Raw genomic sequence first — 27,779 nt, 5'->3', positions numbered from 1 at the left:
TTTATTTCAGATTTTGAAAACAATTGTTCATCCATTGAGGGATTAGAAGAATTTTGGCCTTACAAAGTTAAAGTGATGGCTTCAACAGAAGTGGGAAATGGTCCATCTACAAATACAACTGAATTTAGAACACTGGAAGCAGGTTAGTAAGACAGAACATGATAGAAAATATAGATATACATTTACAGGCTTAAGTAATTTCCCTTTCTCTAGTGCAGCCTGATTGTTCAAGAACAGAAGGGTCGCTCTGGCACCATGATCAGTTATGTGTGAATGCTTATCTGCTTTGTGAGAATAATTAACCTGGTGAAAACACAGTAATTGTAGTACATGTATATGCCAATTATAGGTCAACTCGCCTTTTTTTCCAAAATACGAAGATTTGTCTACATGTGTTTTTTCTTTGGACTTGAACTGTTGACAGGTGTTATTTTTATTTTTTAGAGCAATTCCGCAGTCATTAGGCTGGATTCTACAAATCAGGCCTGGACATTTGTCATGTCAACCTCTGTGGTTTTCACGTTCTTTGAGATGTAAATTATGTACTTGCCGCTATGTTCTTAAAATCTGGTCAAAAGCCTGGTCTTATCTGGTCAAGCTGTTGATAACAAGAGATGTTTACATTATTTTCCTTCAGTGTGTCACATATTTTTTCATGTTTCTGTAAATATTTGATTAGCTCCAGGTAAAGTGACCCAGCTGGAAATCAGACAAATACAGGATACGTTTCACAGCCTGAATGTTACATGGAAGGCTCCGCTACTGAGAGACAGAAACGCCAACATCACTAACTTCACTGTGACCTACAAGGTATGTTACATTGTATATTGACAACATCCTTACATGTGACATTCGCTGTCGCCAACTACCCTACTACTCCTGCTTGTTGAGATAGATGTGCAGACGGCACTATTGGTTGTGTTGTTGTTTTTTTGTATGTATGAATATGTGTAGCTTCACTTTTCAAACTACATGAAGCTTTGTCTTGTTATATATGTGTATGATATTGATGTATTTTTTTGATTGAACTCTGAAGTACGTTTCCTATAGATTGTTTTGACTGTGAAGGCCTTGCAGAAGAACAGTTTCCTTGTAAATTGAGCTGCCTTCAATAAATAAAGATATTATTATTGCTATTATTAGAAGTGTTGGAAAGATGTTATGATGAAATGTGTGAAGAATTATTGTGCACTATCACATCTGTCTCACACACACCATATGGATGACTTACAGTTTGCATGTCATATGCCAGAGACTACAGAGTCCAATTTATAGTTATACAACTCAGTGTTGAGTTAACAGGGCTTGCCCGACATTTTCAGCGATGTTTGTTTGTTTATCTGTTTATTTCATTAGGATTTACATTTAACTGTGCAAAGTTATTGATCTGTTTTATAGTATTTATAGCTGTGGATGGCTCTGGGTTTCCCAGGGCACTGCCAGGTTTTCTCCCACCATAATGCTGGCCGCCATCATATAGGTGAAATAGTCTTTTGAGTATGGCGAAAAACACCAGTCAGAAAAATATGTGGTATTTATTGTGTACAGAATCTGGTAAATGAGCATTATCAGAATGCCTGGACCTTTTGTTATATTTCAGCTGTCTGGAATGCAATATGATAATGAGACGGTATTCATCCTTCCTTGGTCACCAGCCAGGGAAGCACGTTACGCACAAACAGTGTCTGTTGAACCTGAGAAGAATTATACCTATGAAGTAAGTACTAGTATTATTCAGCTACATGTGTGTGATGGAAAAGCTGCTTTGGAAAATGTAAGAATTTCAAGTTACTAGCCTGACAACCAGAACTTTTTATTAGTTAGAAATCTAACTGGAGCTACTCGTCAGGCTGTCAGAAATTCCAGCAGTGAAAACCAATATCCTGACATTTTACCATTTGTTCCAAAAAATTTAATCCATATCAGTGTACATTAAAGGACCTAAAACTTTACTTATGATTAATTTGCATATTGTGTGATTCTGAGAGTTCTGCATGCTGGTCTCAGAAAGGTGTTTTGAAAGCAGTATTTAAATACCCATGGTTGTTAGCTAAAGTGTATGTACACAGTCACCACATTCACTATAACTTGAATCTGCTCAGCCATTTCCTGGTATTTAAAATGGAACATCTGTAAACTGCTTGTAACAAGTTTTTTCTAGACCAGACAAGAGTATCAGGAAGACAAGATCTTGGCTGGTTTAAAAGAGACCAGCATGTGCAACAACAATAAAGTACATTTGAAAATGTACTTCATGGACAATGTCAATTATTTTGAAATCTGTCAAAACAACACCTGTCAAGCCAGTGTATTGTTGCAAAATTAACTATGGTTAATAATAATTGCAGCTCAAGCCTTTGTCCGAACAAGTTGAAAACACAGCTTGGTCAGCTGATTATGAAAGTCATAAAAGTTTGTCTATCTCTCACACAGATATCTGCAGGGAGTGTGTGTTGCCAAGGTGAAGTGTTGACAAGAATACACTACTCTCCTGCTGGAAGTAAGTGCAGATTTGGTGTAAAAGCAGACATGGAGGACATTCTCCAACATCTACATTTAAATGAGGATTCATGTAATTCAGTAGTTGTGGTCTGCAACATTGTGACTGATAGCTTATGTTTTCATAAAGTGAAAGTTCAGCATTTTAACCCGAACATTTAGAGCATGTGATGATTTTCCTCTCATGTTTCATTTCATTTGTTGTACCCATGTAATAGCTTAGTGACAGTCATTTAGTAAAAGCATCATTGGTATGTACAATACATCTGTTTTCTTGTATTTCCCTGAATTTGTGATGGCATGAATGTTGATACAGGTAATTAATGTTCCTGGAATTTGTTCCTTTGGTGAAATCCTTGAGTTTATCTGAGCTTACCTCAGTAAAGTTACACCGGACATTTCCGATTTGGTAATCACAGTGAACGTTTATTCTAAGAAAGTACAGCACTTGGAATTGCCCTTCACCAATAAAGTGAGAATTTATACATCGCATGTGGGAAAGTGTATTTGTTACTTGCCAAAGGTCAGTGGTTTATCCTGGGAACTACTGTTTCCTCCATTAATGGAACTGACTGCTGTCATACATGTATGTATATTCAAGTCAAGTGTTCTTGAGCACGACACTGAATAGCTGTTTGTGTTTTTATCATGGTGCTGGTTTTCTCTGCTCAGATCCACCACAACCGACCGGCTGTGTGATAGGCTGCTCTGACACCAAACCCTCCTCGTCTGAACCAGAGAGTGCCAGTTCCTTCACTATCACAATCACAACAGATTTCTTCTCAAATGATACCAATGGAAAAATCACAGACTATGGCCTTGTTGTTGATGCAGTGCAAAGTGATGAACCTACAGGTAATGATTGCCAAGATGTGTACTAGGTGATCATTTCAGATTTATGGTACTAAACATGAACTTTTATGTTTTAGTTTTGAGTGCTTAAGTGTCCTCAGTGAAGTAAGTAGGACTGTGCCAATTATCCAATTAACATATATGTTTTGTTTGAAGCAGAAGACACATTTAGTTGGTGTCAGATTTGTTTCATTACAGAAGCTTGAATCTTGTAAATATATTCTCTCCAATGCTGAAAATTCAATAGATCAGTTTGTCGGTTGTCATAGATAGATTAACTTCTGTTGAGTGCTTTGTTGACTGATAAGTTATCATGCACAGAACTCAGTTTGCTTTTTTTTTTTTTTTTTTTTGTTTTGCCTTTCTCTGTTGTAGCCTCCAGTACAGTGGCTAATATGAAAGCTGACCATTTTATAGAGTTTAACAACTGGTACAAAGCCAACGAAGATAATTTCCAACTTCCCTATAGAGCTACCCCTTTAGGCTGGTCTATTCAGACAGGTATAAGCTTCTCTATATATATTCCAACATGTTACTTTAAAGCTGAATAAAAAGCCTTTTCATGATGAAAATAAGACAGTGATACATAAAGCACAGGTTATGGAGAATCCTCAGATTGTTTCATATGTGTCAATATGAATATGGCTGATCCAGAAAGGCTCTACTTTATGAGATGCTTTGAAAATAAAGTGAGTATTTTTGACTCCATGTCGGGAAATTGCCAGTATGAGCCAGTACATTGTATCTGATTTTTAGACAAAGAGCACACAGTCTAAAGAAACTTTACAGAGGTTTTATGACACTAGAAACAAAACTATTAAAAATTTCAACAACTTTAATCAAACAGGTTCAAAATCAGTTTAAGTGCTGGCGCCACTTTCTTATGTGATGTGTTGCTATTGTATAACTGTTTTCTACCCGTAGCTCAAACTATGTTTAGTTAAGCCTTTATTCTAGGAACTGATCCTATATAGTTGGACTTGAAATTAGTTTCATTCTTTCTGTTTCCACCCCTCAAGTTGGTGGTAGTCGATCCAAGAGGGAAGCAGCTATTACATTAACTGTGGGAGAAGACACAAACTGTAGTACAAAAGGTGTGAACAGTTTCTGTAATGGTCCCCTGCTTCCAGGCATGGAGTACAGGTAAAGCATCATTGAAGTGAGAAGTAAATCATATATAATTTTGAAAATGTCTGTCACGCTGTTGAAGTAGGTAGGTATGGACTGCATAAAAATCCAAAGTTTTGTTTTTGATCATTTCTTCACATTGGCATTCTGAATTTAATTGGTAACTCTTTAGGTGATCAAGTTGTCGATAACCAATACATACATGTGGTGAGCAGAAAGTGTAAGGTTACAGACCGCACAGAAAATAATGTGAGTAGGCTTGTTTAGGTGAAAGAGATCAAGGGAGGGATTATTTAGGTTGAAAGAGGGAGTTAAAGGTGAATTGTAATGTCTCTTCTTTCTGTTTGCTATAAATTGCTATAACAGCTATGAATAGTCAGGGAATTTGTCCTTACAGAGTGAAAGCCTTTTCCTGTACTGCAGGGGGATGCACTGAGACGAAGTATGTTGGGGGATATAGAACCAAAGGTATGTCTACATCTCTGAATTGCCTTTTAGGCCAAATGCTTTTCATATTTTGTCTTGCTGAAACACTGATATATATAGTTTAGATCATAAAATGAAACTGAATTCTTGGCATCAGTCATACAGTAGGTTTGTTATTTCTATTCAGTATGGTGTTAGAAAATATTGGCACTTAATGCTTTCCCCAGCCAATTACACTTCAGCCTTGGCTTGCTTCCTCAAAAGCGCTGGCTCACTGTATATCTGATGACAAGACTTGACAAATTAGAGCACAAGTTTAAATGCAGTTCTGGCAGTTTCGGTTTTGGCTTTAAGTCAGCAGGCCTGTCATGTATTTGCCAAAGGGCAGTGGTTTGCTCTGGGTATTTGGCTTGCCTCAGGCTCCAACCATTACCCTGACAGCTGTCATAAAAGTGCTACAGATTTTGCTACAGTGGCACCATAAATCTGCCAAATCAATAAATAAATAATAGAATAGGACACAGAGTTCCTTACTGAAAAATCATTTGATTCTCTGTCTGCAGTATTTTCCACCTAAATTTTTGTGTTTTAGAAACCACAAAGCTATAGAATATGTTGTTCTGTAATATATAACATCACAAATATGTCAAATTACTACCAGGTATCTGGTAACTGGTATCATTTTTGCTGTAAAAATCTTTTCTCTAGACATATTACTCAAAATTTATGTGATGCCAGTTTTACCTATCAAAGTTTCAAAGTAAAACCATAATAGGTACATATTTTAATAATCATATTTTGTGTGGAAAATGTAAACTCCGTATGAACGGTCAAAACCTAGTACAATATAGGGATTGCTGTTTTCCCCGTTTCAACGCGCGTGTTTTCAGAGCAGAGATCATACTGAAAGCTCGTAAAGGTTAGTACCTTTATATGTACTATTGAGTTTCTGAAGCCATTGTTATGTTCTTATATTTTGAGGTGCTCCCCTGTGGGTACCAAATAGGAATTTATAACAATAATAAATATTGTTGTTGATTTTTTTATTTGAGAGATTTGTTGGCAACTGTTGACTCTTTTAGAAGTAATTTTATTATTTTTGGATAGTACACAAATCTGCAAATTAGGGCTGATACAAAGGTATTGCGTAGCTGCTGTGTTTCTTCATTTTAGCAGATGCCAACAGTTCTTTGTGCCAGGTAGAGGAAGTTGAAGATGATGAAGTTGAAAAGACATCATCATGAAACATGATGAATGATTGTACAACTGATAATCAAAATTTTGACAGCAGTGTTCGTATCATGATTCAGCTTACTAGGAGAGATTTTGGTTTCTTTGACATGCCACATAAACAAGGAGAGATATAAAAGTGGTGGGATAAAAAATACAAGCATAGATGATACACATACATGTATGTAGACGGTTTCGGGATGATGTGGTGTGTCCTGGCAAAAGAGCCATTAAATTAATGGGAAGAAAATTTGACATCAAAATCATGATTTGTTTTTTAGCATGTTGAACTGGTTCGAGTCGTATTCTATAAAAAGGAAAGTTCATATTCATGTCTTTTCCATATTATTTTAGTACATGTTACATAAAAATGAGGGAATAAAATTATGTTTTGATACTGTCTTGGTAATGCAGTGAAGTTGCACTCCATTTAATCCTAGATAAAAATAAATTTTGTGCAGGTCACATGGTAGGATCTTAGATCAGGCTTGAAAACCAGGTTGATTTGTGCGTAAGCTTTTGATATTTTAGCCATTTTTATCTCCTCCTCATATGATATGGATGGATACAGCAATCAGGTTGTCTGCTTGTCTCTCTATTTGTGACTTAGTTCATCCATCCGTGTGTCCATCATCATTACCTTGTCAATGCCTTGACACTTTGTAAACATGACAGAGACCATGTCTGGATGTGTGTGTGTGTGTGCTTGTGTGGGTTGCGTCTATCAGTTATTTCCACAGTTATTGCCCGTGTGTAGAATGGGGACTTGTAGATAGTGTAAGGTTGATATACCTTTGATGAATATGAACATATTAGTCGTGTTGATCTAAATTATTTATGAACAGCTAGCATAATAAATAATGTATTATATGTACAACTTATATTCTGTATCAATATTCGTACTGCTATAGTTATTCTAATAAATAATTTAAAACTGGCCATGTTCTTTGTGTTTGTTTCAATTAGAGAGTTGTTAATTGTTAATAATTAGAATTGTTTATCATTCTTATAAATTATAATTAAAGATATGCGTGCACTAGTATACCTTTTTGAAAGCTTTTATTTATCAGATGAAATAGAGACGATATCCCTTGATTGTAAAATGTCAGCGTCTGATACCTTTATCAGTATGTGACATAATGTGACATTAATATATGACAGTACGAATGGTGAATAAATGTGTGTATTAAACACAAAGCAGAGTGTTCACAGAGCTCAAGATCTGATTATATCTGATGTTACAGAGGAAAAGGATTACAAGACAATAATCATTGCTGTCAGCGTGTCATGTGGCCTGGCGATAATCATTCTCCTCATCGTTATTGTTGTGATCACAGTGCGATCTAAACATCAGAAACAGAAGGACACGTATGTATTCAACAGCAGAAATTAATAAAATGATTTTTTATGGACAGTAGCATACATTGTGGCATGTTCATACACATGTGTTCTTCCATTCTGCAGTAAAATTCTGTCATTAATAGCCTGCTTATACTTGTATGTGTGTACTTATATTATATACTTCGTTTACATTCAAAATCGCTTTCATTCTGAAAGTTCCTGTCAAACTGAAAGTTCCTGTCAAACACTTAACTGACAGGAACTTGACATTTGAGTTTATTAGGAAACAGCTGACCTGGTTTATTTTAATGCTTGCATGTTTAAAGTGATTTTGTGCTTGAGATGAAAATAATTTGGTGACCCTCAGTTTTTATTTGAAATTTGTATTTTCAGCAATGATTTTGTAAATTAGCAGATTTTTGAAAAACATTTGAGTGTTAAAAATAAGCCTAAATCCATATATCAATATCAGATACAAAGTCTAATTGTGAATAGCAATTTGTTCATGAGACAAAGAAGTTATTTCTCTGGCCCCTAACTTTTATTACATGTTACTTGTTCTTACAGTTTCAAGTAAATGGTGCCCAGCTACTTTTACCTTAGTTAATAACTTTGTTTTGAAGAACCTTTCAAGAATGATTGTAAGAAAGACAAAGGAAAAGATCTACAATTTTCCTTTCAGGAGTTACCCAGAATCAGATGTGACCCAGTCACCCATCTTCATTCCCTTTCATGAAGAACCTGAGCCTGAGGATTACCCTACATCCAAGTAAGGTGTAATATTTATGAATATATTGAAAATATAAATGTAATCAAAATTCTGGTTTAACATAATTGTGAAGAAGGAAGACCAACTTCAAACACCCAAACAAATTAATATAAGTGTATCATATTGGCATGTAGAGCATAAATATTTGGAACCATTATATATGTACGAAGATTTGGTTTCATATACTCACCTTACAAATATTATTTTCAAGTTTTTTTTATATTAAAGGCTGAAAAAATTCATTCAAGACAGTATTTTTTAATTAACTATCCAGTCATTCATATGAAGTTTGCATCATTTTTGTGTATTCTGCTCCTTTAGGGGCATGTACATCATAATTAACAAGACATCATTTCCAACATCAAAAATAATATTCATTAATGAAATTCTTTGAAAGTTGCCTGCCCTTGTGGTGATTTTACCAAGTACATACAGAATAGAATTTAATTATAAAGCTCTCGATAAGCTGTGAAGACAGATAATGAAATGTTGATGAGATGTATTTGTTTATTAAATGATAATACATTCACAGATGATACAGTCTGATCATGCCTCTGTCATGTCTGTTTACCCTGCCTCTGTTTACAGGCCCATTAACCTCAGTGAACTGAATGATGTGGTGGAAGGCATGCACCATGACAGTAAATTAACCTTTTCCCAAGAATACCTTGTAAGATTCATGCAAGATTTTTGTTATACATGAATACTATGATAGAGTTTAAACTTGTATAGATGCTTAAATATTGGAACCCATTTCTGTAATCTATAGAGTTCAATAGCTGCCCCGGTGGCTCGGTTGGTTGAGAGTTCGCTTCGGGGCTGGGAGATTCAGGGTTAATCCTGGGTCGGGTCATGCCTACGACTTCAAAAGAGGAAGTTGCAGCTTCCTTGCTTGGTGTTGATCATTAAGGGAAAGTGCACTGGCTGGTTTACCCGTATCAGTATAATGGCTCAGGCGGGGCTGCTTATTCGCCTTCAGTAAGTCGTCTCGGTGAAGCAGCACTGTATAAAAAAGCAGTTGAAATCCATCCTGCAACAAGGAGGCACTTGCTAAGTACGACATTAAACAACAAGCACTCACTCACTCACTGTATATATATATATATATATATATACATCTACACATGCCTCTCACTGTTACAGATTAATAAATTTATGTGTTAATTATTTTGTTATTGAATATCATCAGAGATTTTTTTCCTGTACATTGCACTTGTGTGATAAAGTCTAATCCCTCACACCATATTGTTAGTAGTACTAGGATTTATGTGCATGTACTGGGAAGCATTTTTCATACCGCTGTAGGTATTGTTGTTGTCATTGTAAGTTATCCTTGTACTTTTTGTTTCCCCAACACCATGCAGTGGCTGAAGACACTGAGCCCTAAGTTGCCTGTGACAGCTGCATCCTTAGAGGATAATCGTGTGAAAAACCGATACACTGACATCCTACCTTGTAAGTTTTATAACTTATTGTGTCATTTGTGTCTTTTGTACAAGTTTATCTGTTGTGTGAATTTTGTGAAGATAAACATGCAGTATGGTGTTTATTTATTTCAGAGTGAAACTTAAAAGTAAAAGAAACTGTTGAATTAAATATGATTGTACATAGTGAAACGTCAAATATTTGCTTTGCAGTACGCCAGATCTTGATGCAACATATAAATTTATTTACACAATTATTTTTGTAAACCTCATGGATGGGGTAGAGCCTTAAAAGTGCTTTGTATTTTACACCAGTTATACTGCATGAATTTTAGATCTTCACAACAAAAATTCAGTCAGCTGAATCCTATTTTGACTGATTGGACCCAGCTGATTAGATTGTTTTCACATCCACAAACAAAATTTGGGGCTTCATGAAACTCAAACATACTGTAACTCATTGACCTTTTTGTCCAGCTGATCAACACTTGTAGTCGGAATACTCGAGAGAAAGTTGACAAAACAGGGTCAAGGACTGTCGGCAAATCTGATCAGATAAGTTGAATAGCTTACTGTGGGTGGTTGATGGTTCTCACCCATATGATTATAGACAATATAGAAAGTCAACACGTGTCAACTGGCCAGCGATGTGGATGGATACACTCTCACCAGTGAATGGGTTGAGTAGGCTTTGAGTGGTCAGTCTTGAGTCAGTGTGCAAGGCAAACATGTAAGCCTCTCAGGTGATTTCTAGAGCTATATTGTCTTTTGTGTACAATGATTTGTTGACTACGAGCAATGATGGACGCAACCTGTGTAATAGCCTATTACACAACTTAATTTATAATATAAGCTCATGTGTAAGAGTTTGTGCAGCAAACGAACAACACACGTACAGGTACAGCGAACATGTTAGTTAGACACTAAATTTCTACTCAGTCCTTGGCCGTTCTCAATACGTGTGAGTGGAGGCAACTTGAGGTGAAATTAGTTGTCTGTGGCATGTAATCCGATCAACCCACCATATCGGGTTCAACTTAAGCCTTTTTTTTTTTTTTGTACGTTGAACACAAAGTTGGTAAAAACGAGCCACTGCTCTGCTCCGCCTTTAAATACAGAAATTAGACTCAGTATTACATGTTTCTTCTCGTAAGAAAATCTGTTTTCACTCACTTTGTTTGCATCAAAACATACACACCGTACCAATGGAGGCTTTCATGATCTAACAGTATCATTCTTTTTGTGGAAATTTTGCGGAGGAAGGGTCAATCTAAAACTGACAGCGTATTGAAATATAAACAGCCAAGTTGTATTGATATGCCAATGGCAACTTCGCCCAGCTATTGATATAGCCTTTGAGCATTTTAGGAGCCCTCAATCACAATCCTGATCTAACCACCCATTGTTTTGGTAATTGTTTTCAACTTTACCCATGGTAAAAAAAAAAGATTACATGTTAATGTTGTGAATATCTTTGTTAGTTTTAACAAAATCAAACCCAAAAGTCCAAATTAAAATGCATAGGCTCTTCACTAGGCAAGCAAAGGTACATAAAATTTTGAGCCTTCATTTGGCTAGTTTAGATTTGGCGGAAGATTTCACAATCAAGTTGACTTTTTTTTTTCCAGTGGGAAGGTCAATGAAAATAAATCCATCTAATTGGTCAGTGTTGAATTCTCTAAGCTGTCAGTTATCTGTAAGACTTACACAATGACTGAAATGTGAGTAGGAATAAATTTGGCCTTGCATTAACACAATGTTTACAATTGTTGCAATATGAAGCTGGTAATGGGCATCCATTTCCACAGTGCGAACACAATGTTCAGTCTGTGGATGTTGAGTTTATGATCACCATTTTATGAAATTGGGAATGTCCGGAGATTGTTCTTGTCTACCTATACAGGCTTAGTTCAATGTTACTGATGTACAGACATGGCAGTCAACTGACAAAATAACACGAGGCCGATGTTTGAACATGTGTTAGTGTAGGAAACCTTGTACCAGAGTATGTTTACGTGTATAACTGACGGTTTCCAAAATGAAATGGCAGGGAAAATAGAAAACTTCTAAAATAGGATGACAAAACATCACATGTGTGAGGCGTGGAAAACTCCCTCCTGTATTTAACGAGAGCTTAACGACAGATACTTGTCAGTCTTTATCACTGAAATACATTTGCATGCTGATTTGTTACAATTATTTATGGGACTGTGAACAGTCAACACTGCTCCCCTTATAATGCATTCATTGATGCAGTGTAGCTGGAAAAGCTGTCGCCAGCTTGTCAGTTTGACAAGAACATGCTTTGAGACAGTTTTGGAATTTACAGGTTTATCGACACTTGTGGCTTGATACTTTCTTCATTTTAATTCATGGATAAAAATAAAGGTGTTGTCTGGAATTCTTCAAGCCAGTTTCGACTGGACTACTTTCATGTCACCAAGCATGAGCATCGTACTCACATGGCAATGTTTGTCTAGCCATCAGTCGAGGCGAGAAAACAATCGTCCAACCCACCAATTGCAGCACCGTTTTAAGTTTCGATCATTCAAAGTAAAAGTGGCAAATTTCACGGTCTGGCACACAGCTATGGTTTGATGCCATTCTGGTTGAAAAGGTCAACGATTTATGGTATGTAGCAGATTTTACATGTTGTATGGGTTGGGTGGAAATTGGTCAAAACAGGTGAACTTTCCATACGTTATATGAATGGAAACATTAAAGAGACTGAGACCAGAGATTTGGCTGTTAAATATCTAATCGCACTAATCAAATCAAATTTTCTGAATTATCAAGATTAGTTGAGATTATTAATTCATACCTGTACTGTTGATATGATATAGTGTTAAAATGATTCTGATGTTTGAAATAATTATAAAGCCACCCGCTTTATAAATTTTCTTTATTACCTATTTTGAATCATAACACATGCACAAACAAGGCTGAAATTTATGAAAGGTATTTATTTGGCCTATTCTACAATAATCACAAAAATTTCAGTTGGATTTGTGCTGATTATTTGTTGCCTAAAATTTCTAGTATAGTCTCTCTAAGGTACATTTGTATAAATAGCTTCACTTTGGCAGTTTTGCATGTATATTAATCAGTGTTTGATGTATTGTAGTTAAAATTTCAGCATTTTTAGCCAGAGAATCATTATTGTCAACGCTGTGAGTTCAAGTCCATCTCGTGCCTCTCCAGCCGTAATGCTGGCTGCTGTCATATAAGTAAAATATTCTTGAGTACGGCATTAAACACCAATCAAAGAAATAAATATTATTGTCAAGTTTGAGCAATTAATTTTTGGTGATGACAGTTGATGACACCCGCGTGAAACTGTTGCCAGTTGAAGATGATGAAGCCTCAGATTATATCAATGCCAACTACATTCCGGTAAGTGAAATGAATCTTGGGTTGTGTTTGTAATGCTGCTTCCGCTTTCATTTGAGGAAATCCACATTCTTTTTTTATTATTATTATAGTTGTCATTGAAGTATTTGACATGCACATTTTATTAACAGTGGTGTGCTGTTTAATACATAGTTGGTGGACAGAAATAAAACATCTTTCCAGTTTTTTGATGTGTGTTGAGTCTGGTGAAGCCTTTTGTTGTGGTCAAGTTTTACTCCGAGCAACTCCAGTCATTGTTTACGAAACAAACCAAAGAAAAGAGATTATTGTAAATTCGTCAGATTTGAAGCATATTACTTACGTTAGCAAAGAATTTGTGTCTTTGTCCTGCCCACTTTTACTCTACTTCACTCACCAATTATTATCAGAGTCAAGAGTCAACGAATGATATCGGAAATGGGAAATTTTGTAAATTCAGCAGATTTTGATGGATATCAATATCCTTAATGAGGAGTGTAATTAAAATCATGTCCTATCGGGTAGAGAATGCTCAGTCAGTCTTCTTGTGGAATTAATCTCACATTTTACACAGACATCAGCACACATTTAAGGAAGAAGAGACCGCAAATTTTTATCAAATTTGATGCGTATTAGTTAACTTAATCTGGTTAAAATTCTTTTATTTTATGTATGATCTACTGGCTTAATTATTCCCGAGGGTGGTGCACAGCTCACTCAACATGGTCACACTCACAGCTCACTTAATTGCCCTAATGAGCAGTTTAAGTCAAACTAAACAAATAAGAATATCTTACTAATTTGACTAATTCATGGAGAGGAGATTGATTGCATCCCTTAATTTTTAGCTCGCCTTATGTCTTACCCTGGGCGTCCAATAATAAAGAAAGCAGTGTTAAACAAAATGTTAGGGATATTATCTTGTAAAGTACTGCATGTAGAGAAGGATATCACTGGGGGATATTCCATATTAATTACTAACTTGCCTTGGTGGCGTTGCTACCAATTCTAAATTAGGCCTGCTTTAATACAATATGTCATTGTGCATCATTTATTGATAAGCAACCATTGAGGGGAATATGTAACATTTGTCAATGCCTTGTTCATAGTTGGAAAATAAATGGTATTTAGAATTCAATTTGGATAATTTCTCTTTTAAGCTACTTTTAAGCATTTGTGATGGTAAGATGATGTTTTGTTGTTTTGAGAGTTTTAAATTAGTATTGCTGATGGTCCACCCAATTGCTTCTATTGCAGGGTTATCATTCTCAAAGAGAGTACATTGCTGCCCAGGGTCCTTTGAATGCAACTTTGGAGGATTTCTGGAGAATGGTCTGGGAGCAGGATGTCAGCATTATTGTTATGTTGACCAAGCTGCAGGAGAAAGGACAGGTAGCCAATGAATGAATCATTGTTGTGCCACTTAAACAGTATTGCAGCAATATCATAGCAAAGGGATCCTCCATGGCCATGGTGGTTAGCATTCCAGCACGGTGGAATGACCCAGGAACCTCTCACCATTGCGGTTGCTATGTCCAGCTCATCCCCAGCCGTACACGGGAAGGTCTGTCAGAAAGATGCAGAGGGTCATAGGTTTCCCTGAACCCAGTTTCTTCCCACCATAATTTTGACAGCAGTTGTTTACATGAAATATTCTTGAGTGTGCCAAACAACACAAATCAAATAAATATTGTAAAAAGAAACAGTTTTAATCTAGGAGGCATGAAATGGTCTTTATTGTGACAAGGAAAACATATATATTAAAATATGTATTCTAGAAAAGTGTATATAGCCATGTATAGAATTTTACCTATGATCTAGGCCAATAGAACCTTTTCAGACTGCAAATTCAGGTGTGGCAGACTCCTCAACAATGGCTATTAACTTAAAGTTAGATCTCCAGCACAAATCATTTCAGACTATTAATTCTTGACTAATGACACTACTGACTCAGTCAGTTTCAGCTGCCTGGAGATGCTGTATGATAGTTGGTTTCCTCTATGCCATTTTGTCTTGACTAAAGAGACTGCACACCCAGTGACAGTTTCAGCTGTTTGACAGTGTGCTAGACGTGGTTTCCTCTGGACGACTAATCTTTTGCAAATGAGACTGCACACCTAGAGCCAGTTTCAGCTACCTGATGAGGTGGTATAGACATAGTTTCCTCTGGGTGGAGCTTGGTTTGTTTCAAGCAGTGGCAGTATGTAAAATATTCTTGAATACACAGTGCAACCGTCAACAGAAAGATGAAAAAGAACATTGATGATAAGTGCTATACCTGTACAGGAGTCATGCTGTGAACACCTGCCCTCATTAAGATGTAAACATTTGCTCTTCAGGATAAATGCGTAAAGTACTGGCCAGATGAGAGTGATGGCGTGCAGCAGTATGGAGAGGTGGTTGTGGAACCAGCATCCTACTCCAATCTCAACACATATGATCTGAGGGAGTTTTCTATCTCTGTGGTGAGTTGTATAGATGTGAATCTACATCCTACTCCAGCCTCAACACACATGATCTGAGGGAGTTTTTCTATCTGTGTGGTGAGTTGTATAGATGTGAATCTATATCCTACTCCAGCCTCAACACACATGATCTGAGGGAGTTTTCTATCTCTGTGGTGAGTTGTATAGATGTGAATCTTCATCCTACTCCAGCCTCAACACACATGATCTGAGGGAGTTTTCTATCTCTGTGGTGAGTTGTATAGATGTGAATCTATATCCTACTCCAGCCTCAACACACATGATCTGAGGGAGTTTTCTATCTCTGTGGTGAGTTGTATAGATGTGAATCTATATCCTACTCCAGCCTCAACACACATGATCTGAGGGAGTTTTCTATCTCTGTGGTGAGTTGTATAGATGTGAATCTTCATCCTACTCCAGCCTCAACACACATGATCTGAGGGAGTTTTCTATCTGTGTGGTGAGTTGTATACATGTGAATCTACATCCTACTCCAGCCTCAACACACATGATCTGAGGGAGTTTTTTTTTATCTCTGTGGTGAGTTGTATATCATACTCTACATCATACTCCAATCTCAACACATATGATCTGAAGGAGTTTTTTTTATCTCTGTGGTGAGTTGTATACATGTGAATCTACATCATACTATAATCTCAACACACATGATCTGAGGGAGTTTTCTATCTCTGTGGTGAGTTGTATAGATGTGAATCTTCATCCTACTCCAGCCTCAACACACATGATCTGAGAGAGTTTTCTATCTCTGTGGTGAGTTGTATAGATGTGAATCTTCATCCTACTCCAGCCTCAACACACATGATCTGAGGGAGTTTTCTATCTCTGTGGTGAGTTGTATAGATGTGAATCTTCATCATACTATAATCTCAACACACATGATCTGAGGGAGTTTTCTATCTCTGTGGTGAGTTGTATAGATGTGAATCTTCATCATACTATAATCTCAACACACATGATCTGAGGGAGTTTTCTATCTCTGTGGTGAGTTGTATACATGTGAATCTACATCCTACTCCAGCCTCAACACACATGATCTGAGGGAGTTTTCTATCTGTGTGGTGAGTTGTATAGATGTGAATCTTCATCATACTATAATCTCAACACATATGATCTGAGGGAGTTTTCTATCTCTGTGGTGAGTTGTATAGATGTGAATCTTCATCATACTATAATCTCAACACATATGATCTGAGGGAGTTTTCTATCTCTGTGGTGAGTTGTATAGATGTGAATCTTCATCCTACTCCAGCCTCAACACACATGATCTAAGGGAGTTTTCTATCTGTGTGGTGAGTTGTATAGATGTGAATCTATATCCTACTCCAGCCTCAACACACATGATCTGAGGGAGTTTTCTATCTCTGTGGTGAGTTGTATAGATGTGAATCTATATCCTACTCCAGCCTCAACACACATGATCTGAGGGAGTTTTCTATCTCTGTGGTGAGTTGTATACATGTGAATCTATATCATACTCCAATCTCAAAACACATGATCTGAGGGAGTTTTCTATCTCTGTGGTGAGTTGTATAGATGTGAATCTTCATCCTATTCCAGCCTCAACACACATGATCTGAGAGAGTTTTCTATCTCTGTGGTGAGTTGTATAGATGTGAATCTATATCCTACTCCAGCCTCAACACACATGATCTGAGGGAGTTTTCTATCTGTGTGGTGAGTTGTATACATGTGAATCTACATCATACTATAATCTCAACACACATGATCTGAGGGAGTTTTCTATCTGTGTGGTGAGTTGTATACATGTGAATCTACATCATACTCCAATCTCAAAACACATGATCTGAGAGAGTTTTCTATCTCTGTGGTGAGTTGTATACATGTGAATCTACATCATACTATAATCTCAACACACATGATCTGAGGGAGTTTTCTATCTGTGTGGTGAGTTGTATAGATGTGAATCTACATCCTACTCCAGCCTCAAGACACATGATCTGAGGGAGTTTTTTTTTATCTCTGTGGTGAGTTGTATATCATACTCTACATCATACTCCAATCTCAACACACATGATCTGAAGGAGTTTTTTTTATCTCTGTGGTGAGTTGTATACATGTGAATCTACATCATACTATAATCTCAACACACATGATCTGAGGGAGTTTTCTATCTGTGTGGTGAGTTGTATAGATGTGAATCTTCATCATACTATAATCTCAACACACATGATCTGAGGGAGTTTTCTATCTCTGTGGTGAGTTGTATAGATGTGAATCTACATCCTACTCCAGCCTCAACACACATGATCTGAGGGAGTTTTCTATCTCTGTGGTGAGTTGTATAGATGTGAATCTTCATCCTACTCCAGCCTCAACACACATGATCTGAGAGAGTTTTCTATCTCTGTGGTGAGTTGTATACATGTGAATCTACATCCTACTCCAGCCTCAACACACATGATCTGAGGGAGTTTTCTATCTCTGTGGTGAGTTGTATACATGTGAATCTACATCCTACTCCAGCCTCAACACATATGATCTGAGGGAGTTTTCTATCTCTGTGGTGAGTTGTATACATGTGAATCTTCATCCTACTCCAGCCTCAACACACATGATCTGAGGGAGTTTTCTATCTCTGTGGTGAGTTGTATACATGTGAATCTACATCCTACTCCAGCCTCAACACACATGATCTGAGGGAGTTTTCTATCTCTGTGGTGAGTTGTATAGATGTGAATCTATATCCTACTCCAGCCTCAACACACATGATCTGAGGGAGTTTTCTATCTGTGTGGTGAGTTGTATACATGTGAATCTACATCATACTATAATCTCAACACACATGATCTGAGGGAGTTTTCTATCTCTGTGGTGAGTTGTATACATGTGAATCTACATCATACTCCAATCTCAAAACACATGATCTGAGAGAGTTTTCTATCTCTGTGGTGAGTTGTATAGATGTGAATCTACATCATGCTATAATCTCAACACACATGATCTGAGGGAGTTTTCTATCTCTGTGGTGAGTTGTATAGATGTGAATCTACATCCTACTCCAGCCTCAACACACATGATCTGAGGGAGTTTTTTTTTATCTCTGTGGTGAGTTGTATATCATACTCTACATCATACTCCAATCTCAACACACATGATCTGAAGGAGTTTTTTTTATCTCTTTGGTGAGTTGTATACATGTGAATCTACATCATACTATAATCTCAACACACATGATCTGAGGGAGTTTTCTATCTCTGTGGTGAGTTGTATAGATGTGAATCTTCATCATACTATAATCTCAACACACATGATCTGAGGGAGTTTTCTATCTCTGTGGTGAGTTGTATAGATGTGAATCTACATCCTACTCCAGCCTCAACACACATGATCTGAGGGAGTTTTCTATCTGTGTGGTGAGTTGTATAGATGTGAATCTTCATCATACTATAATCTCAACACATATGATCTGAGGGAGTTTTCTATCTGTGTGGTGAGTTGTATAGATGTGAATCTACATCCTACTCCAGCCTCAACACACATGATCTGAGAGAGTTTTCTATCTCTGTGGTGAGTTGTATAGATGTGAATCTTCATCATACTATAATCTCAACACATATGATCTGAGGGAGTTTTCTATCTCTGTGGTGAGTTGTATAGATGTGAATCTTCATCCTACTCCAGCCTCAACACACATGATCTGAGGGAGTTTTCTATCTCTGTGGTGAGTTGTATAGATGTGAATCTATATCCTACTCCAGCCTCAACACACATGATCTGAGGGAGTTTTCTATCTCTGTGGTGAGTTGTATAGATGTGAATCTTCATCATACTATAATCTCAACACACATGATCTGAGGGAGTTTTCTATCTGTGTGGTGAGTTGTATAGATGTGAATCTACATCCTACTCCAGCCTCAACACACATGATCTGAGGGAGTTTTCTATCTCTGTGGTGAGTTGTATACATGTGAATCTACATCATACTCCAATCTCAAAACACATGATCTGAGGGAGTTTTCTATCTCTGTGGTGAGTTGTATAGATGTGAATCTTCATCCTACTCCAGCCTCAACACACATGATCTAAGGGAGTTTTCTATCTGTGTGGTGAGTTGTATAGATGTGAATCTATATCCTACTCCAGCCTCAACACACATGATCTGAGGGAGTTTTCTATCTCTGTGGTGAGTTGTATACATGTGAATCTACATCATACTCCAATCTCAAAACACATATGATCTGAGGGAGTTTTCTATCTCTGTGGTGAGTTGTATAGATGTGAATCTTCATCCTACTCCAGCCTCAACACACATGATCTAAGGGAGTTTTCTATCTGTGTGGTGAGTTGTATAGATGTGAATCTATATCCTACTCCAGCCTCAACACACATGATCTGAGGGAGTTTTCTATCTGTGTGGTGAGTTGTATAGATGTGAATCTTCATCGTACGATCTTATGATATTTTTGATGCTAGCATTATATTTTCTATGAAAATTAATCAAACTTTAAAAAAAAAATGGTTTACAAATGGTAGTGCCTCCATATGTTTGGGATGGCGTGCTAGTGAAGCACAATGACCCAGGAATCTCTCACCAAATGAACGCTGTGAGTTCAAATCCAGCTGATGCTGGTTCCTCCGCTCATTGTGGAAGATATTGTTGAACGCGCCATATAACGCCAATCAAATAAATAAATAAATTATTGAATGACAGATTCAAATAGTTGCATGTATTATGTTTGATCTGAAGGGCTCCATAAGACGTAAACTGAAGCATTTTCACTATCTAATGTGGCCTGACTTTGGAGTGTCAGACAGTGAAGATATGGTGAACTTTCTTCAGGATGTCAGAAGCCATGTGAGGCCAAACATGAGTGGACCTCTCCTCATACACTGCAGGTAATTAAACCTTGCATACAGCTCACACAATGTATATGTGTATACTGTCTATAGAACACATGCCCTGTCTCTTAACTGGTGTCACCAGTTGCGTATTAAGAGATGAATGTAATAATGCTGCTAGAGAGAATAATTTGGTTGTACTAAGTGTACCATTGAAGTTGTTGCACTTAATGATGGTGGTAAATAATACACAATGTAAGCTTTAGTAAAAACCACCAACTACTGCCTATAAAATGGATAGATCCTACCTATCAAATGTCCCACCACCCCTTCTTGTGATAATGTTACATTTCATTCCAAGTGAAAATAGTTTCGAATTCATGACATCACAAAAAATTGAACATTTGTAAACAAAGTGTGGGACATCTGGTTGACTTATTTGCAGTAATACTGCTTATGATTTGTCAATTGCATGTTCTTGATTGACAGTTCAGAAAGCTCTACTACATCTTTTGCTTCTATCAATAAATGAACCACCTTCTGATAAGTGTTTACAATCAAACAATCTCATCTTATTTCATCTTCATGGCCTCCGTGGTTAGCGTGCCAGCATGGCGCAAAGACACTGGAGCCTTTCACCAATGCGGTCACTGTGAGTTCAAGTCCAGCTTATGCTGGCTTCCTCTGTGGTTGTGTGTGGGAAGGTCTGCCAACAATCAGGGGTTTCCTCTGGGTTCTGCCCGCTTTTCTCCCACCATATTGTTGACCTACGTCATATAAGTGAAACATTCTTGAGTACAGCATTAAAACACCAGTCAAATAAATATAAATAATTCCTGTTAATCATGTTAATAAGACACACACCATCTCACACCATCTCACCCACACCCACATTAATTTTTTAATTAATTTTAATTACTTTGGATGCTGCATGTGTTTTCAGCTAAATATGGCCACAGGGCATTTATATACTGTAGTATGCATATAAACTGACAAACAGTACACTATAGCCAAAAAGTTGTTTTTCAGTGAGGATGTGTATAGTGTAAAAGTGACTTCAACAGTCAGCTGCCTTAGGAAGTTTCAGTGTGTTTGCTTTGAAATTGTTCCAGTGTTTCTCAGGGCAATATTTGTGCACGTACTTTGTTTCCAGTGCTGGTGTGGGAAGGACAGGGTCATTCATCGCCGTTGACCAAATCCGTGAGAAACTCTATGACCTCTCAGGTGAATCTGACATCACCATTGACATCTATGAGATTGTTCTGACGATGAGAAATCACAGACCACGCATGGTGCAGACTGAGGTACTGTGCACCGTTGGCTTCTTTAGCATATTCTCTACCGTACATAGTCTTCCTGTGAAGAATAAACGTTAAAGATTTGCTGCGTGGAAATTAAAGCTGATTTATTGATTATTGACACACCATTAATAGAGTGAAACTAACTTGTGGTTTCTTGATCAATAGGCCCAATATATTGGTGTACATGACCCTTGTTTTAATCTTATTGAAGTAATCATATCATGATTCAAGGTTGAATCATACTGTAGTTGACCCAATCAGTCCAAATTCTTACCTGGGTTATCTGAAACACTCACCTGAATGTGTACATGTATGTGCTTACAAGACTTTTCAAATCATAATACTGAATATGTCTGCCTAACAGTGCATGCTAAGTCCAGAGAACATCATGTTCTTTTTGTTACTAAGCATGTTGGGCCTGTTGCTAAGCCAGAACAAATATATATACCTGATGTATATATATATGTATATACCTGTATATACATCTGGCTCACGCTCAGCCTTTCTGGCAGTCTGGACTGCCTTTATAGTTCAACCATTGCCATTTGACCAGTCAGAGGCTATTTGTTTGAATTCAGCTTTTATGACCTTATATATGTGTAAATAGGTTTGTCACATATATGTAACTTGTACAGTGCTGTGGTTTCCTCTACCTAAAAACCTCACAGCAGTTGAACATTCTCATATATTGCATTACTTGGCCACTCAGGCTCTTCACTCATACTACTGTAGTATTAAAATGCCTGTCTGCTGTCATATAAGTGAAAATACCAGCTTAAGTTAATCTTCTGTGTTGTCACTGTTTGTTGGGCCTTGGTGACAGTTTAAAGCGATTGATGTGGCTTGTGTGACTGTGTGCTCAGTCCAACGTTCTTTGAAAACCACATGGGAAGGCCTGACAGCAACCTGCAGATAGTCGTGGATTTCCCCTGAGCTATACCTATTTTCCTCCCATCATCATATAAGTGAAATGTACTTTAGGATGGCATAATAACATAACAATTAAATAAATAAATCTATACGTCACCTGTGGTAAAGCACTAACTTGCTACAGGTCCATGGTTTACACTGGACAATCTGGTTTCCGCCTCGAGAAACTGACCAGCATTGTATCAGTTAAAAATATAACTTGACTTCTGTTACTAAATATGAAGCAATAGTCAGTCATATAAATAAATCTCTCAAATTAATAGTAGGGTTGAAACTTATTATAATATCACTACACATTTGACATATTTTTTGTCAAGTGATTATCGATATCTGTCTCGTGTGTGAAACACCCAGGTTCTGTCCTAGGTGGGGAGACGCTTGCTCAGATGGTTAAGGCGCGGGCTTGTTGCAACTACCTTGCCCTTGACCAGTCAGGTTGCATGTTCAAATCCAGCTCTCATTTGGCTATGGCTTTAAGTCAAGAGGCTTGCCAGGTTTTTTGCCAATGTTGTTGGTTACCTCCGAGCACTCCAACATCCTCCACTCATGAACCTGACAAAAATGAAAATGTTTGTACCATTATTAAATATAAGTGAAATGTTTGTGCCATTATTAAATATAAATGAAAATGCTTGTGCCATTATTAAATATAAGTGAAAATGCTCGTGACATTATTGAATATAAGTGAAATTCTTGATCAAGCAAACAAATGAGCCGACCATTCTTTGTTTTAGGCTCAGTATGTGTTTATTCATGACGCTGTCTGTGAGGTGGTGAGACAGAAGTTAATCCAGGAACAACCTGAAGATGAGCACATTTATGGGAATCAGGGATTTAATACAGAAGAGAATCTGTATGAAAACACAAAGTTTGAAGGTGACTTTGATTGTGAAGTGTAATTCTGTATCTTTAGATGTTGAATTATACAACCAGTACAACAGTGAAGTGATTGAACAATTTGGTCATGGCATCAAGAGTGTGGTGTGACCACTGACTGTACACAGCATTTGCTACTTAAGCCACTCAAAAAAACAACAAATAAATACCTAATCTGTATTTAGTGACTCTTTTCGTTCTTCAGACTAGTTTAATTGAAAGTCCACATCCTGTGGCCAGATAGAATAAGCCCATTTTGTGTTTGACTTATCAAGAGGCTTATCGGGCTTTGTCAGGAAGATTTTTCGTTCCTAAAGGCATTCTTGTACTTTCTTCACCCGTAAACCTCACTGCAACAAGTTTTAACTTACTCTTGATTATGGCGTAAAACACAAATGGCATGAGTTATCTAAATATATGCGTTATCTTCCTTTTCAGAAGTTGTCTATGGTAATGTGGCCACAACTGAGCTATAAAGGGATCGTGACATCTGGAGTAAGACGATTGGTTGTGGTGAAAGAATGTAATTATACATGCGGGCAAGCTCTTAATTGTGCATGCATATACTTTGTATTGTGGGCAAATCTGTGAATAAGCTCCAGGTTTTTCTGTTGATTTCTTGTTTTAAATAAGATTTGGTTTTACAAGAAGGGTCAGAAAAAGGGTATATTTTTTTTTTAATAAAAATGATGAAAATTATTTATTTGAAGTTTCTTGACCCACATTGCATGTAAGGGCCTTAAATATACATAAAAGTCCCACGTCATCATCATTACTTTGATAGAAGAATGTTCACAAGATTAATGACTAAATCTGTTTAAAAACAGATTTGTTAAATGAAAATGTCAACGTCACCAGACATTGCAAAACTGAAGGTACGAAGTTTATTTTCTTACATGTGTTCAGAAGATATTTTTCATCATATCTTAAACAGTGATATGTACACTACGTGCTTGAGAGAGTTGAAATACAGTGACATGTACATACAAATAGTATATTAACTCGTAGAAATATATGAGAATTCCAGTTGTTAAAGTTTATGTTATATTTTTATATTTTACTTTCATATATTAAAGATTGTGATATAACCTAATTAGTTAGTAAATGAAACGTTTAAGACAGATGTAATATTTCTAACCTTTCCGTATAAAATGTTAGATGTTTCACTATACTTTTCCCATCTGTATAGATAGGAAATAATATTTTCATGAAGTGCTCAAGTTGTCAAGCCATAGAATACACCACTATATCCCACTGACCCTTTTTTTCATTTCATAAATTTTACACTCCTAAAACTGAAATGTTATATGTAACTTTACAACTGGTAAATCCAACATGTTTGGAGTTGATGGAAAGGGAAAGTATCTGTGGTTTTAGGCTAACAGTTTCTAAACTTTGCAAAAAAAATAAGAAAATGATGTAATTTGATCTCAGAATAACACTTTAAGGTATTGTGGTTTGCACATTCCTGAAGCTTTTCACACTGTAAATGTTGAACAGTCCCTTCAACCTACACAAAACATTACTTCCAAATACAGATTTTACCCTTGCATAGCTTTGGATGTTGGCACTCACATTTTACAGTTCTTAATATTTGAATCATAATGAATGTTTTAATCTTAACACTGAGAAAATGTTGACATTTTATGATTTGAATTAAAAGAGGGTGTATCTATATATATATCTATAATTAAGTCTCTCTTGCTATATGCCCATTTACAAATAAAAAAAGGATGCTATGTTATTTTGGTTTTGTATGTTTAAACCAAAGGAAAGAGATAAACACATATTTTTTTCAGATGGATGTATGTATGTGTGTATATATATTTTAAACATGTTTGATGGAAATAAAACCCCACAGGGCTTCCCCATCTTCTAGATAACACAAAAATATTCTAGAAACAGCCTTGTGAATGTTGGATGTAAGCAGTGGGAAAAAAAATGAAAGCAATAAAAGTAATATACTGGTGAAAACATTAATACAATTTGAAAATAATATCACAAAAAGACATTATAACCAGGATTAACTTGTGCGAGTGAGTTTGACAGAGATTGAATAAAAAGTTCACAATTTTGGTTATATGAATTTTAATTAACGACTTAAAATTTGATGTAAAATTGATAGCAAGATTAAAGATTTGAGGGCAAACTGTCTATAGCTTAGGGTCTGTCTTACGAACGGTGTAAAGAGGTAAATCAGATTTAACATTGATTGCCTTGTGGGGTATCAGAGAACTTCAGATAAATGCATGAAGTACGGATGGAAACCTGTGGGAAGGAAATAAGGATGATTCAGGAATTTATTATAAAGAAATCCTTGAGCAATTTAACTGATAAAAATAATAATTTTTCCAAGAGTAGAGTTAGGTTGGAGAATTTTTTTAACATATGAGCTTTATGAACATATATTTGGTTTCAGTTATATTGACAAATAATTTTAATAGTTACATGAAAACATTATACAGTTTTCTTGGTTTATGCGACATGGTTTTAAAGTAGAATAATTATGTTATTCCAGACAATACGCATTTTAGATGTGAGGTCAACATGTAGTGTGGGTTTATATCATACGACTTAACATAAGTAAAAGATATCGTCTATGTAAACCAGAAATCGAATTAGTCCAAGAATTGACAAATGAAGAACTCAATAAGACAGTTTGAATAGTGATCAAGAGGATGTAACAACCCTTTTTCTAACTCTCATAAACATATAGGACACATGAAAAAGAATCACTTTGGTGATTCTGGCATGGTAAAGAGAGAAAGGCAGAGTTGCTAGAATCAACTTTCCTGATTCCAAGAATGTTTGTCAGTGGTCAGTTGTCTCAGTCCATTTGAGAAGTGATGGTGACTAGATGAGTTCTTGGCCATAATTTTATGCAAACTCATATTGTAATGGTGCATACTTAATAATTCCAATATTGTTTTTTATTTAAAACGAGTTTTTGTCTTAAGTTTTTAAGAATGACATCGAATACCAAAAATTATTTGGAAATCCATTGAACTATGATCAATTTTAACATTTTGAGATGTTTACCTTTTATATGCAGAATTTATATAATGTTGCAATTAGATCTCCTAGATGATTAGTGGGACTGTTCTGGTTTGTGATCATTTGTGCTGTTGAAACCTTTCAAAGTAGGCCTGCATGATCTGTGCAGTTTAAATACATTCTTGAAAGTGCTTACTCAAATGTAGTTTTAAATATTGTATTGTAATGTTAAGTTGATTTCTCTTCCGACAACATCAGGTTACCACCTGGTGTGTTGCTTCAGGTCTGTACTTTGTAGTTATGTAATAATGGTCTAATTCTTGAAATTGTGTACTGAAGTTGAGTGTAAGAATTAAAACCCTGAAGTTTGTGATATTTAGATATGTGAACAAATGTGATACTACATTTCCGCTTCCTGTGATCAATTTTATGTTCTTATGTGCTGTAAAAATGTTCTTTAATTGTAACATTGCATGTGCAAAGCATTCAGGTAATTGTTCATTTATATTTTGATAACTTGTTTTTTTTTACATTTTGTGAACTGTGAATTGTAACATGCACAAACCCCTTTTTGCTACTAAAGGTTTGTTGAGAATATTTTTATCACCTTGAGTGAAAAATCCGCAAAACTTGTTTGAAAACAACAGGATTAGAACATGTTTACTCTAAACATATGTCATCCTATGCACATGAAGGGTTGTTTCTTGTTCTTTCACTGTCTAGCTCATAGTTAGAATGTAAGGTATATTTGTGCATGCTTCTTTTGACATGAAAATATGGTCCATTACTTTTGAAGCGCTTCTCATGGGTTAATTTAAAGCTTTTGAGACTTGTGATCCAAATTGGGCATGTATATTGTTATCATATTAAATGAATTTTTTGCAGATGTGCACAAGAGGCTTTCTTGCACTTACTGCTTATTCCAATGTTGATAAAAATTAAATGTGCATCACACACACATTTTACGTGATAAAAATCATTATTTTTTAATCAATCAGATTAAGAGCCTACATGGTTGATTTCTTATCTGCAACTGCTTCAGGCTAAATACACAACTTTGGTTACGATACATTTTAGAGCTAGATTTTCTTTGCTTTTCACAAATAACGTGAAGTAAGAAAGTATTTAAAATCATTTCGCCAAAGACGCTCATCTGTGACATATAAAACTTTGGGCCCCATTGTTACACCTGGTTCACGACTGCTAAACTTGCTGCGCTAACTTCTAATGTGTCACATTTTTGTCAGTTTTGGAATGCATACTCTTGTGTGGATCACAAATGTTGCGGCAGCAGTTAACTTTGAATGGCTGAAAACTCGCCTATATGAAAATCTAGGGTCTTCGAGTTTCC

General features: G+C 36.3%; 2 protein-coding genes across 2 annotated transcripts in view; both read left to right on the top strand.

Annotated features, from left to right (window-relative positions):
• The window catches only part of LOC135478375 (tyrosine-protein phosphatase Lar-like), a 17,478-nt gene extending 13,351 nt beyond the window's left edge, over positions 1-4,127 (top strand). The window contains exons 3-9 of the mRNA XM_064758621.1: positions 11-142; positions 680-810; positions 1,601-1,717; positions 2,434-2,500; positions 3,172-3,354; positions 3,727-3,852; positions 4,108-4,127. Of these exons, the coding sequence (XP_064614691.1) occupies positions 11-142; positions 680-810; positions 1,601-1,717; positions 2,434-2,500; positions 3,172-3,354; positions 3,727-3,852; positions 4,108-4,127 (776 nt within the window). The remainder of the gene's footprint in view (positions 1-10; positions 143-679; positions 811-1,600; positions 1,718-2,433; positions 2,501-3,171; positions 3,355-3,726; positions 3,853-4,107) is intronic.
• LOC135475881 (receptor-type tyrosine-protein phosphatase F-like) lies at positions 4,127-27,779 on the top strand. The gene is made up of 13 exons (XM_064755830.1): positions 4,127-4,494; positions 4,877-4,947; positions 7,380-7,503; positions 8,159-8,245; positions 8,834-8,915; positions 9,610-9,700; positions 12,986-13,062; positions 14,296-14,430; positions 15,378-15,503; positions 20,236-20,384; positions 21,481-21,631; positions 23,293-23,434; positions 23,873-27,779. The coding sequence occupies exons 1-13, from the start codon at positions 4,484-4,486 to the stop codon at positions 23,908-23,910; spliced, it is 1,284 nt and encodes a 427-aa protein (XP_064611900.1). The 5' UTR covers positions 4,127-4,483; the 3' UTR covers positions 23,911-27,779.

This window comes from Liolophura sinensis, chromosome 1 (genome assembly GCF_032854445.1).
Source record: "Liolophura sinensis isolate JHLJ2023 chromosome 1, CUHK_Ljap_v2, whole genome shotgun sequence".
Taxonomy (NCBI): domain Eukaryota; kingdom Metazoa; phylum Mollusca; class Polyplacophora; order Chitonida; family Chitonidae; genus Liolophura; species Liolophura sinensis.
The sequence above is the reverse complement of the archived record's forward strand: the minus strand, read 5'-3'. Positions and strand labels throughout refer to the sequence as shown.

What these genes read in the sequence shown, in the direction of transcription:
- LOC135475881 (XM_064755830.1), top strand. An exon ending in TCAATGCCAACTACATTCCG is followed by an intron (nt 13,063 to 14,295) that starts GTAAGTGAAATG and finishes CTTCTATTGCAG; the next exon opens with GGTTATCATTCTCAAAGAGA. An exon ending in GGGAGTTTTCTATCTCTGTG is followed by an intron (nt 15,504 to 20,235) that starts GTGAGTTGTATA and finishes TTTGATCTGAAG; the next exon opens with GGCTCCATAAGACGTAAACT.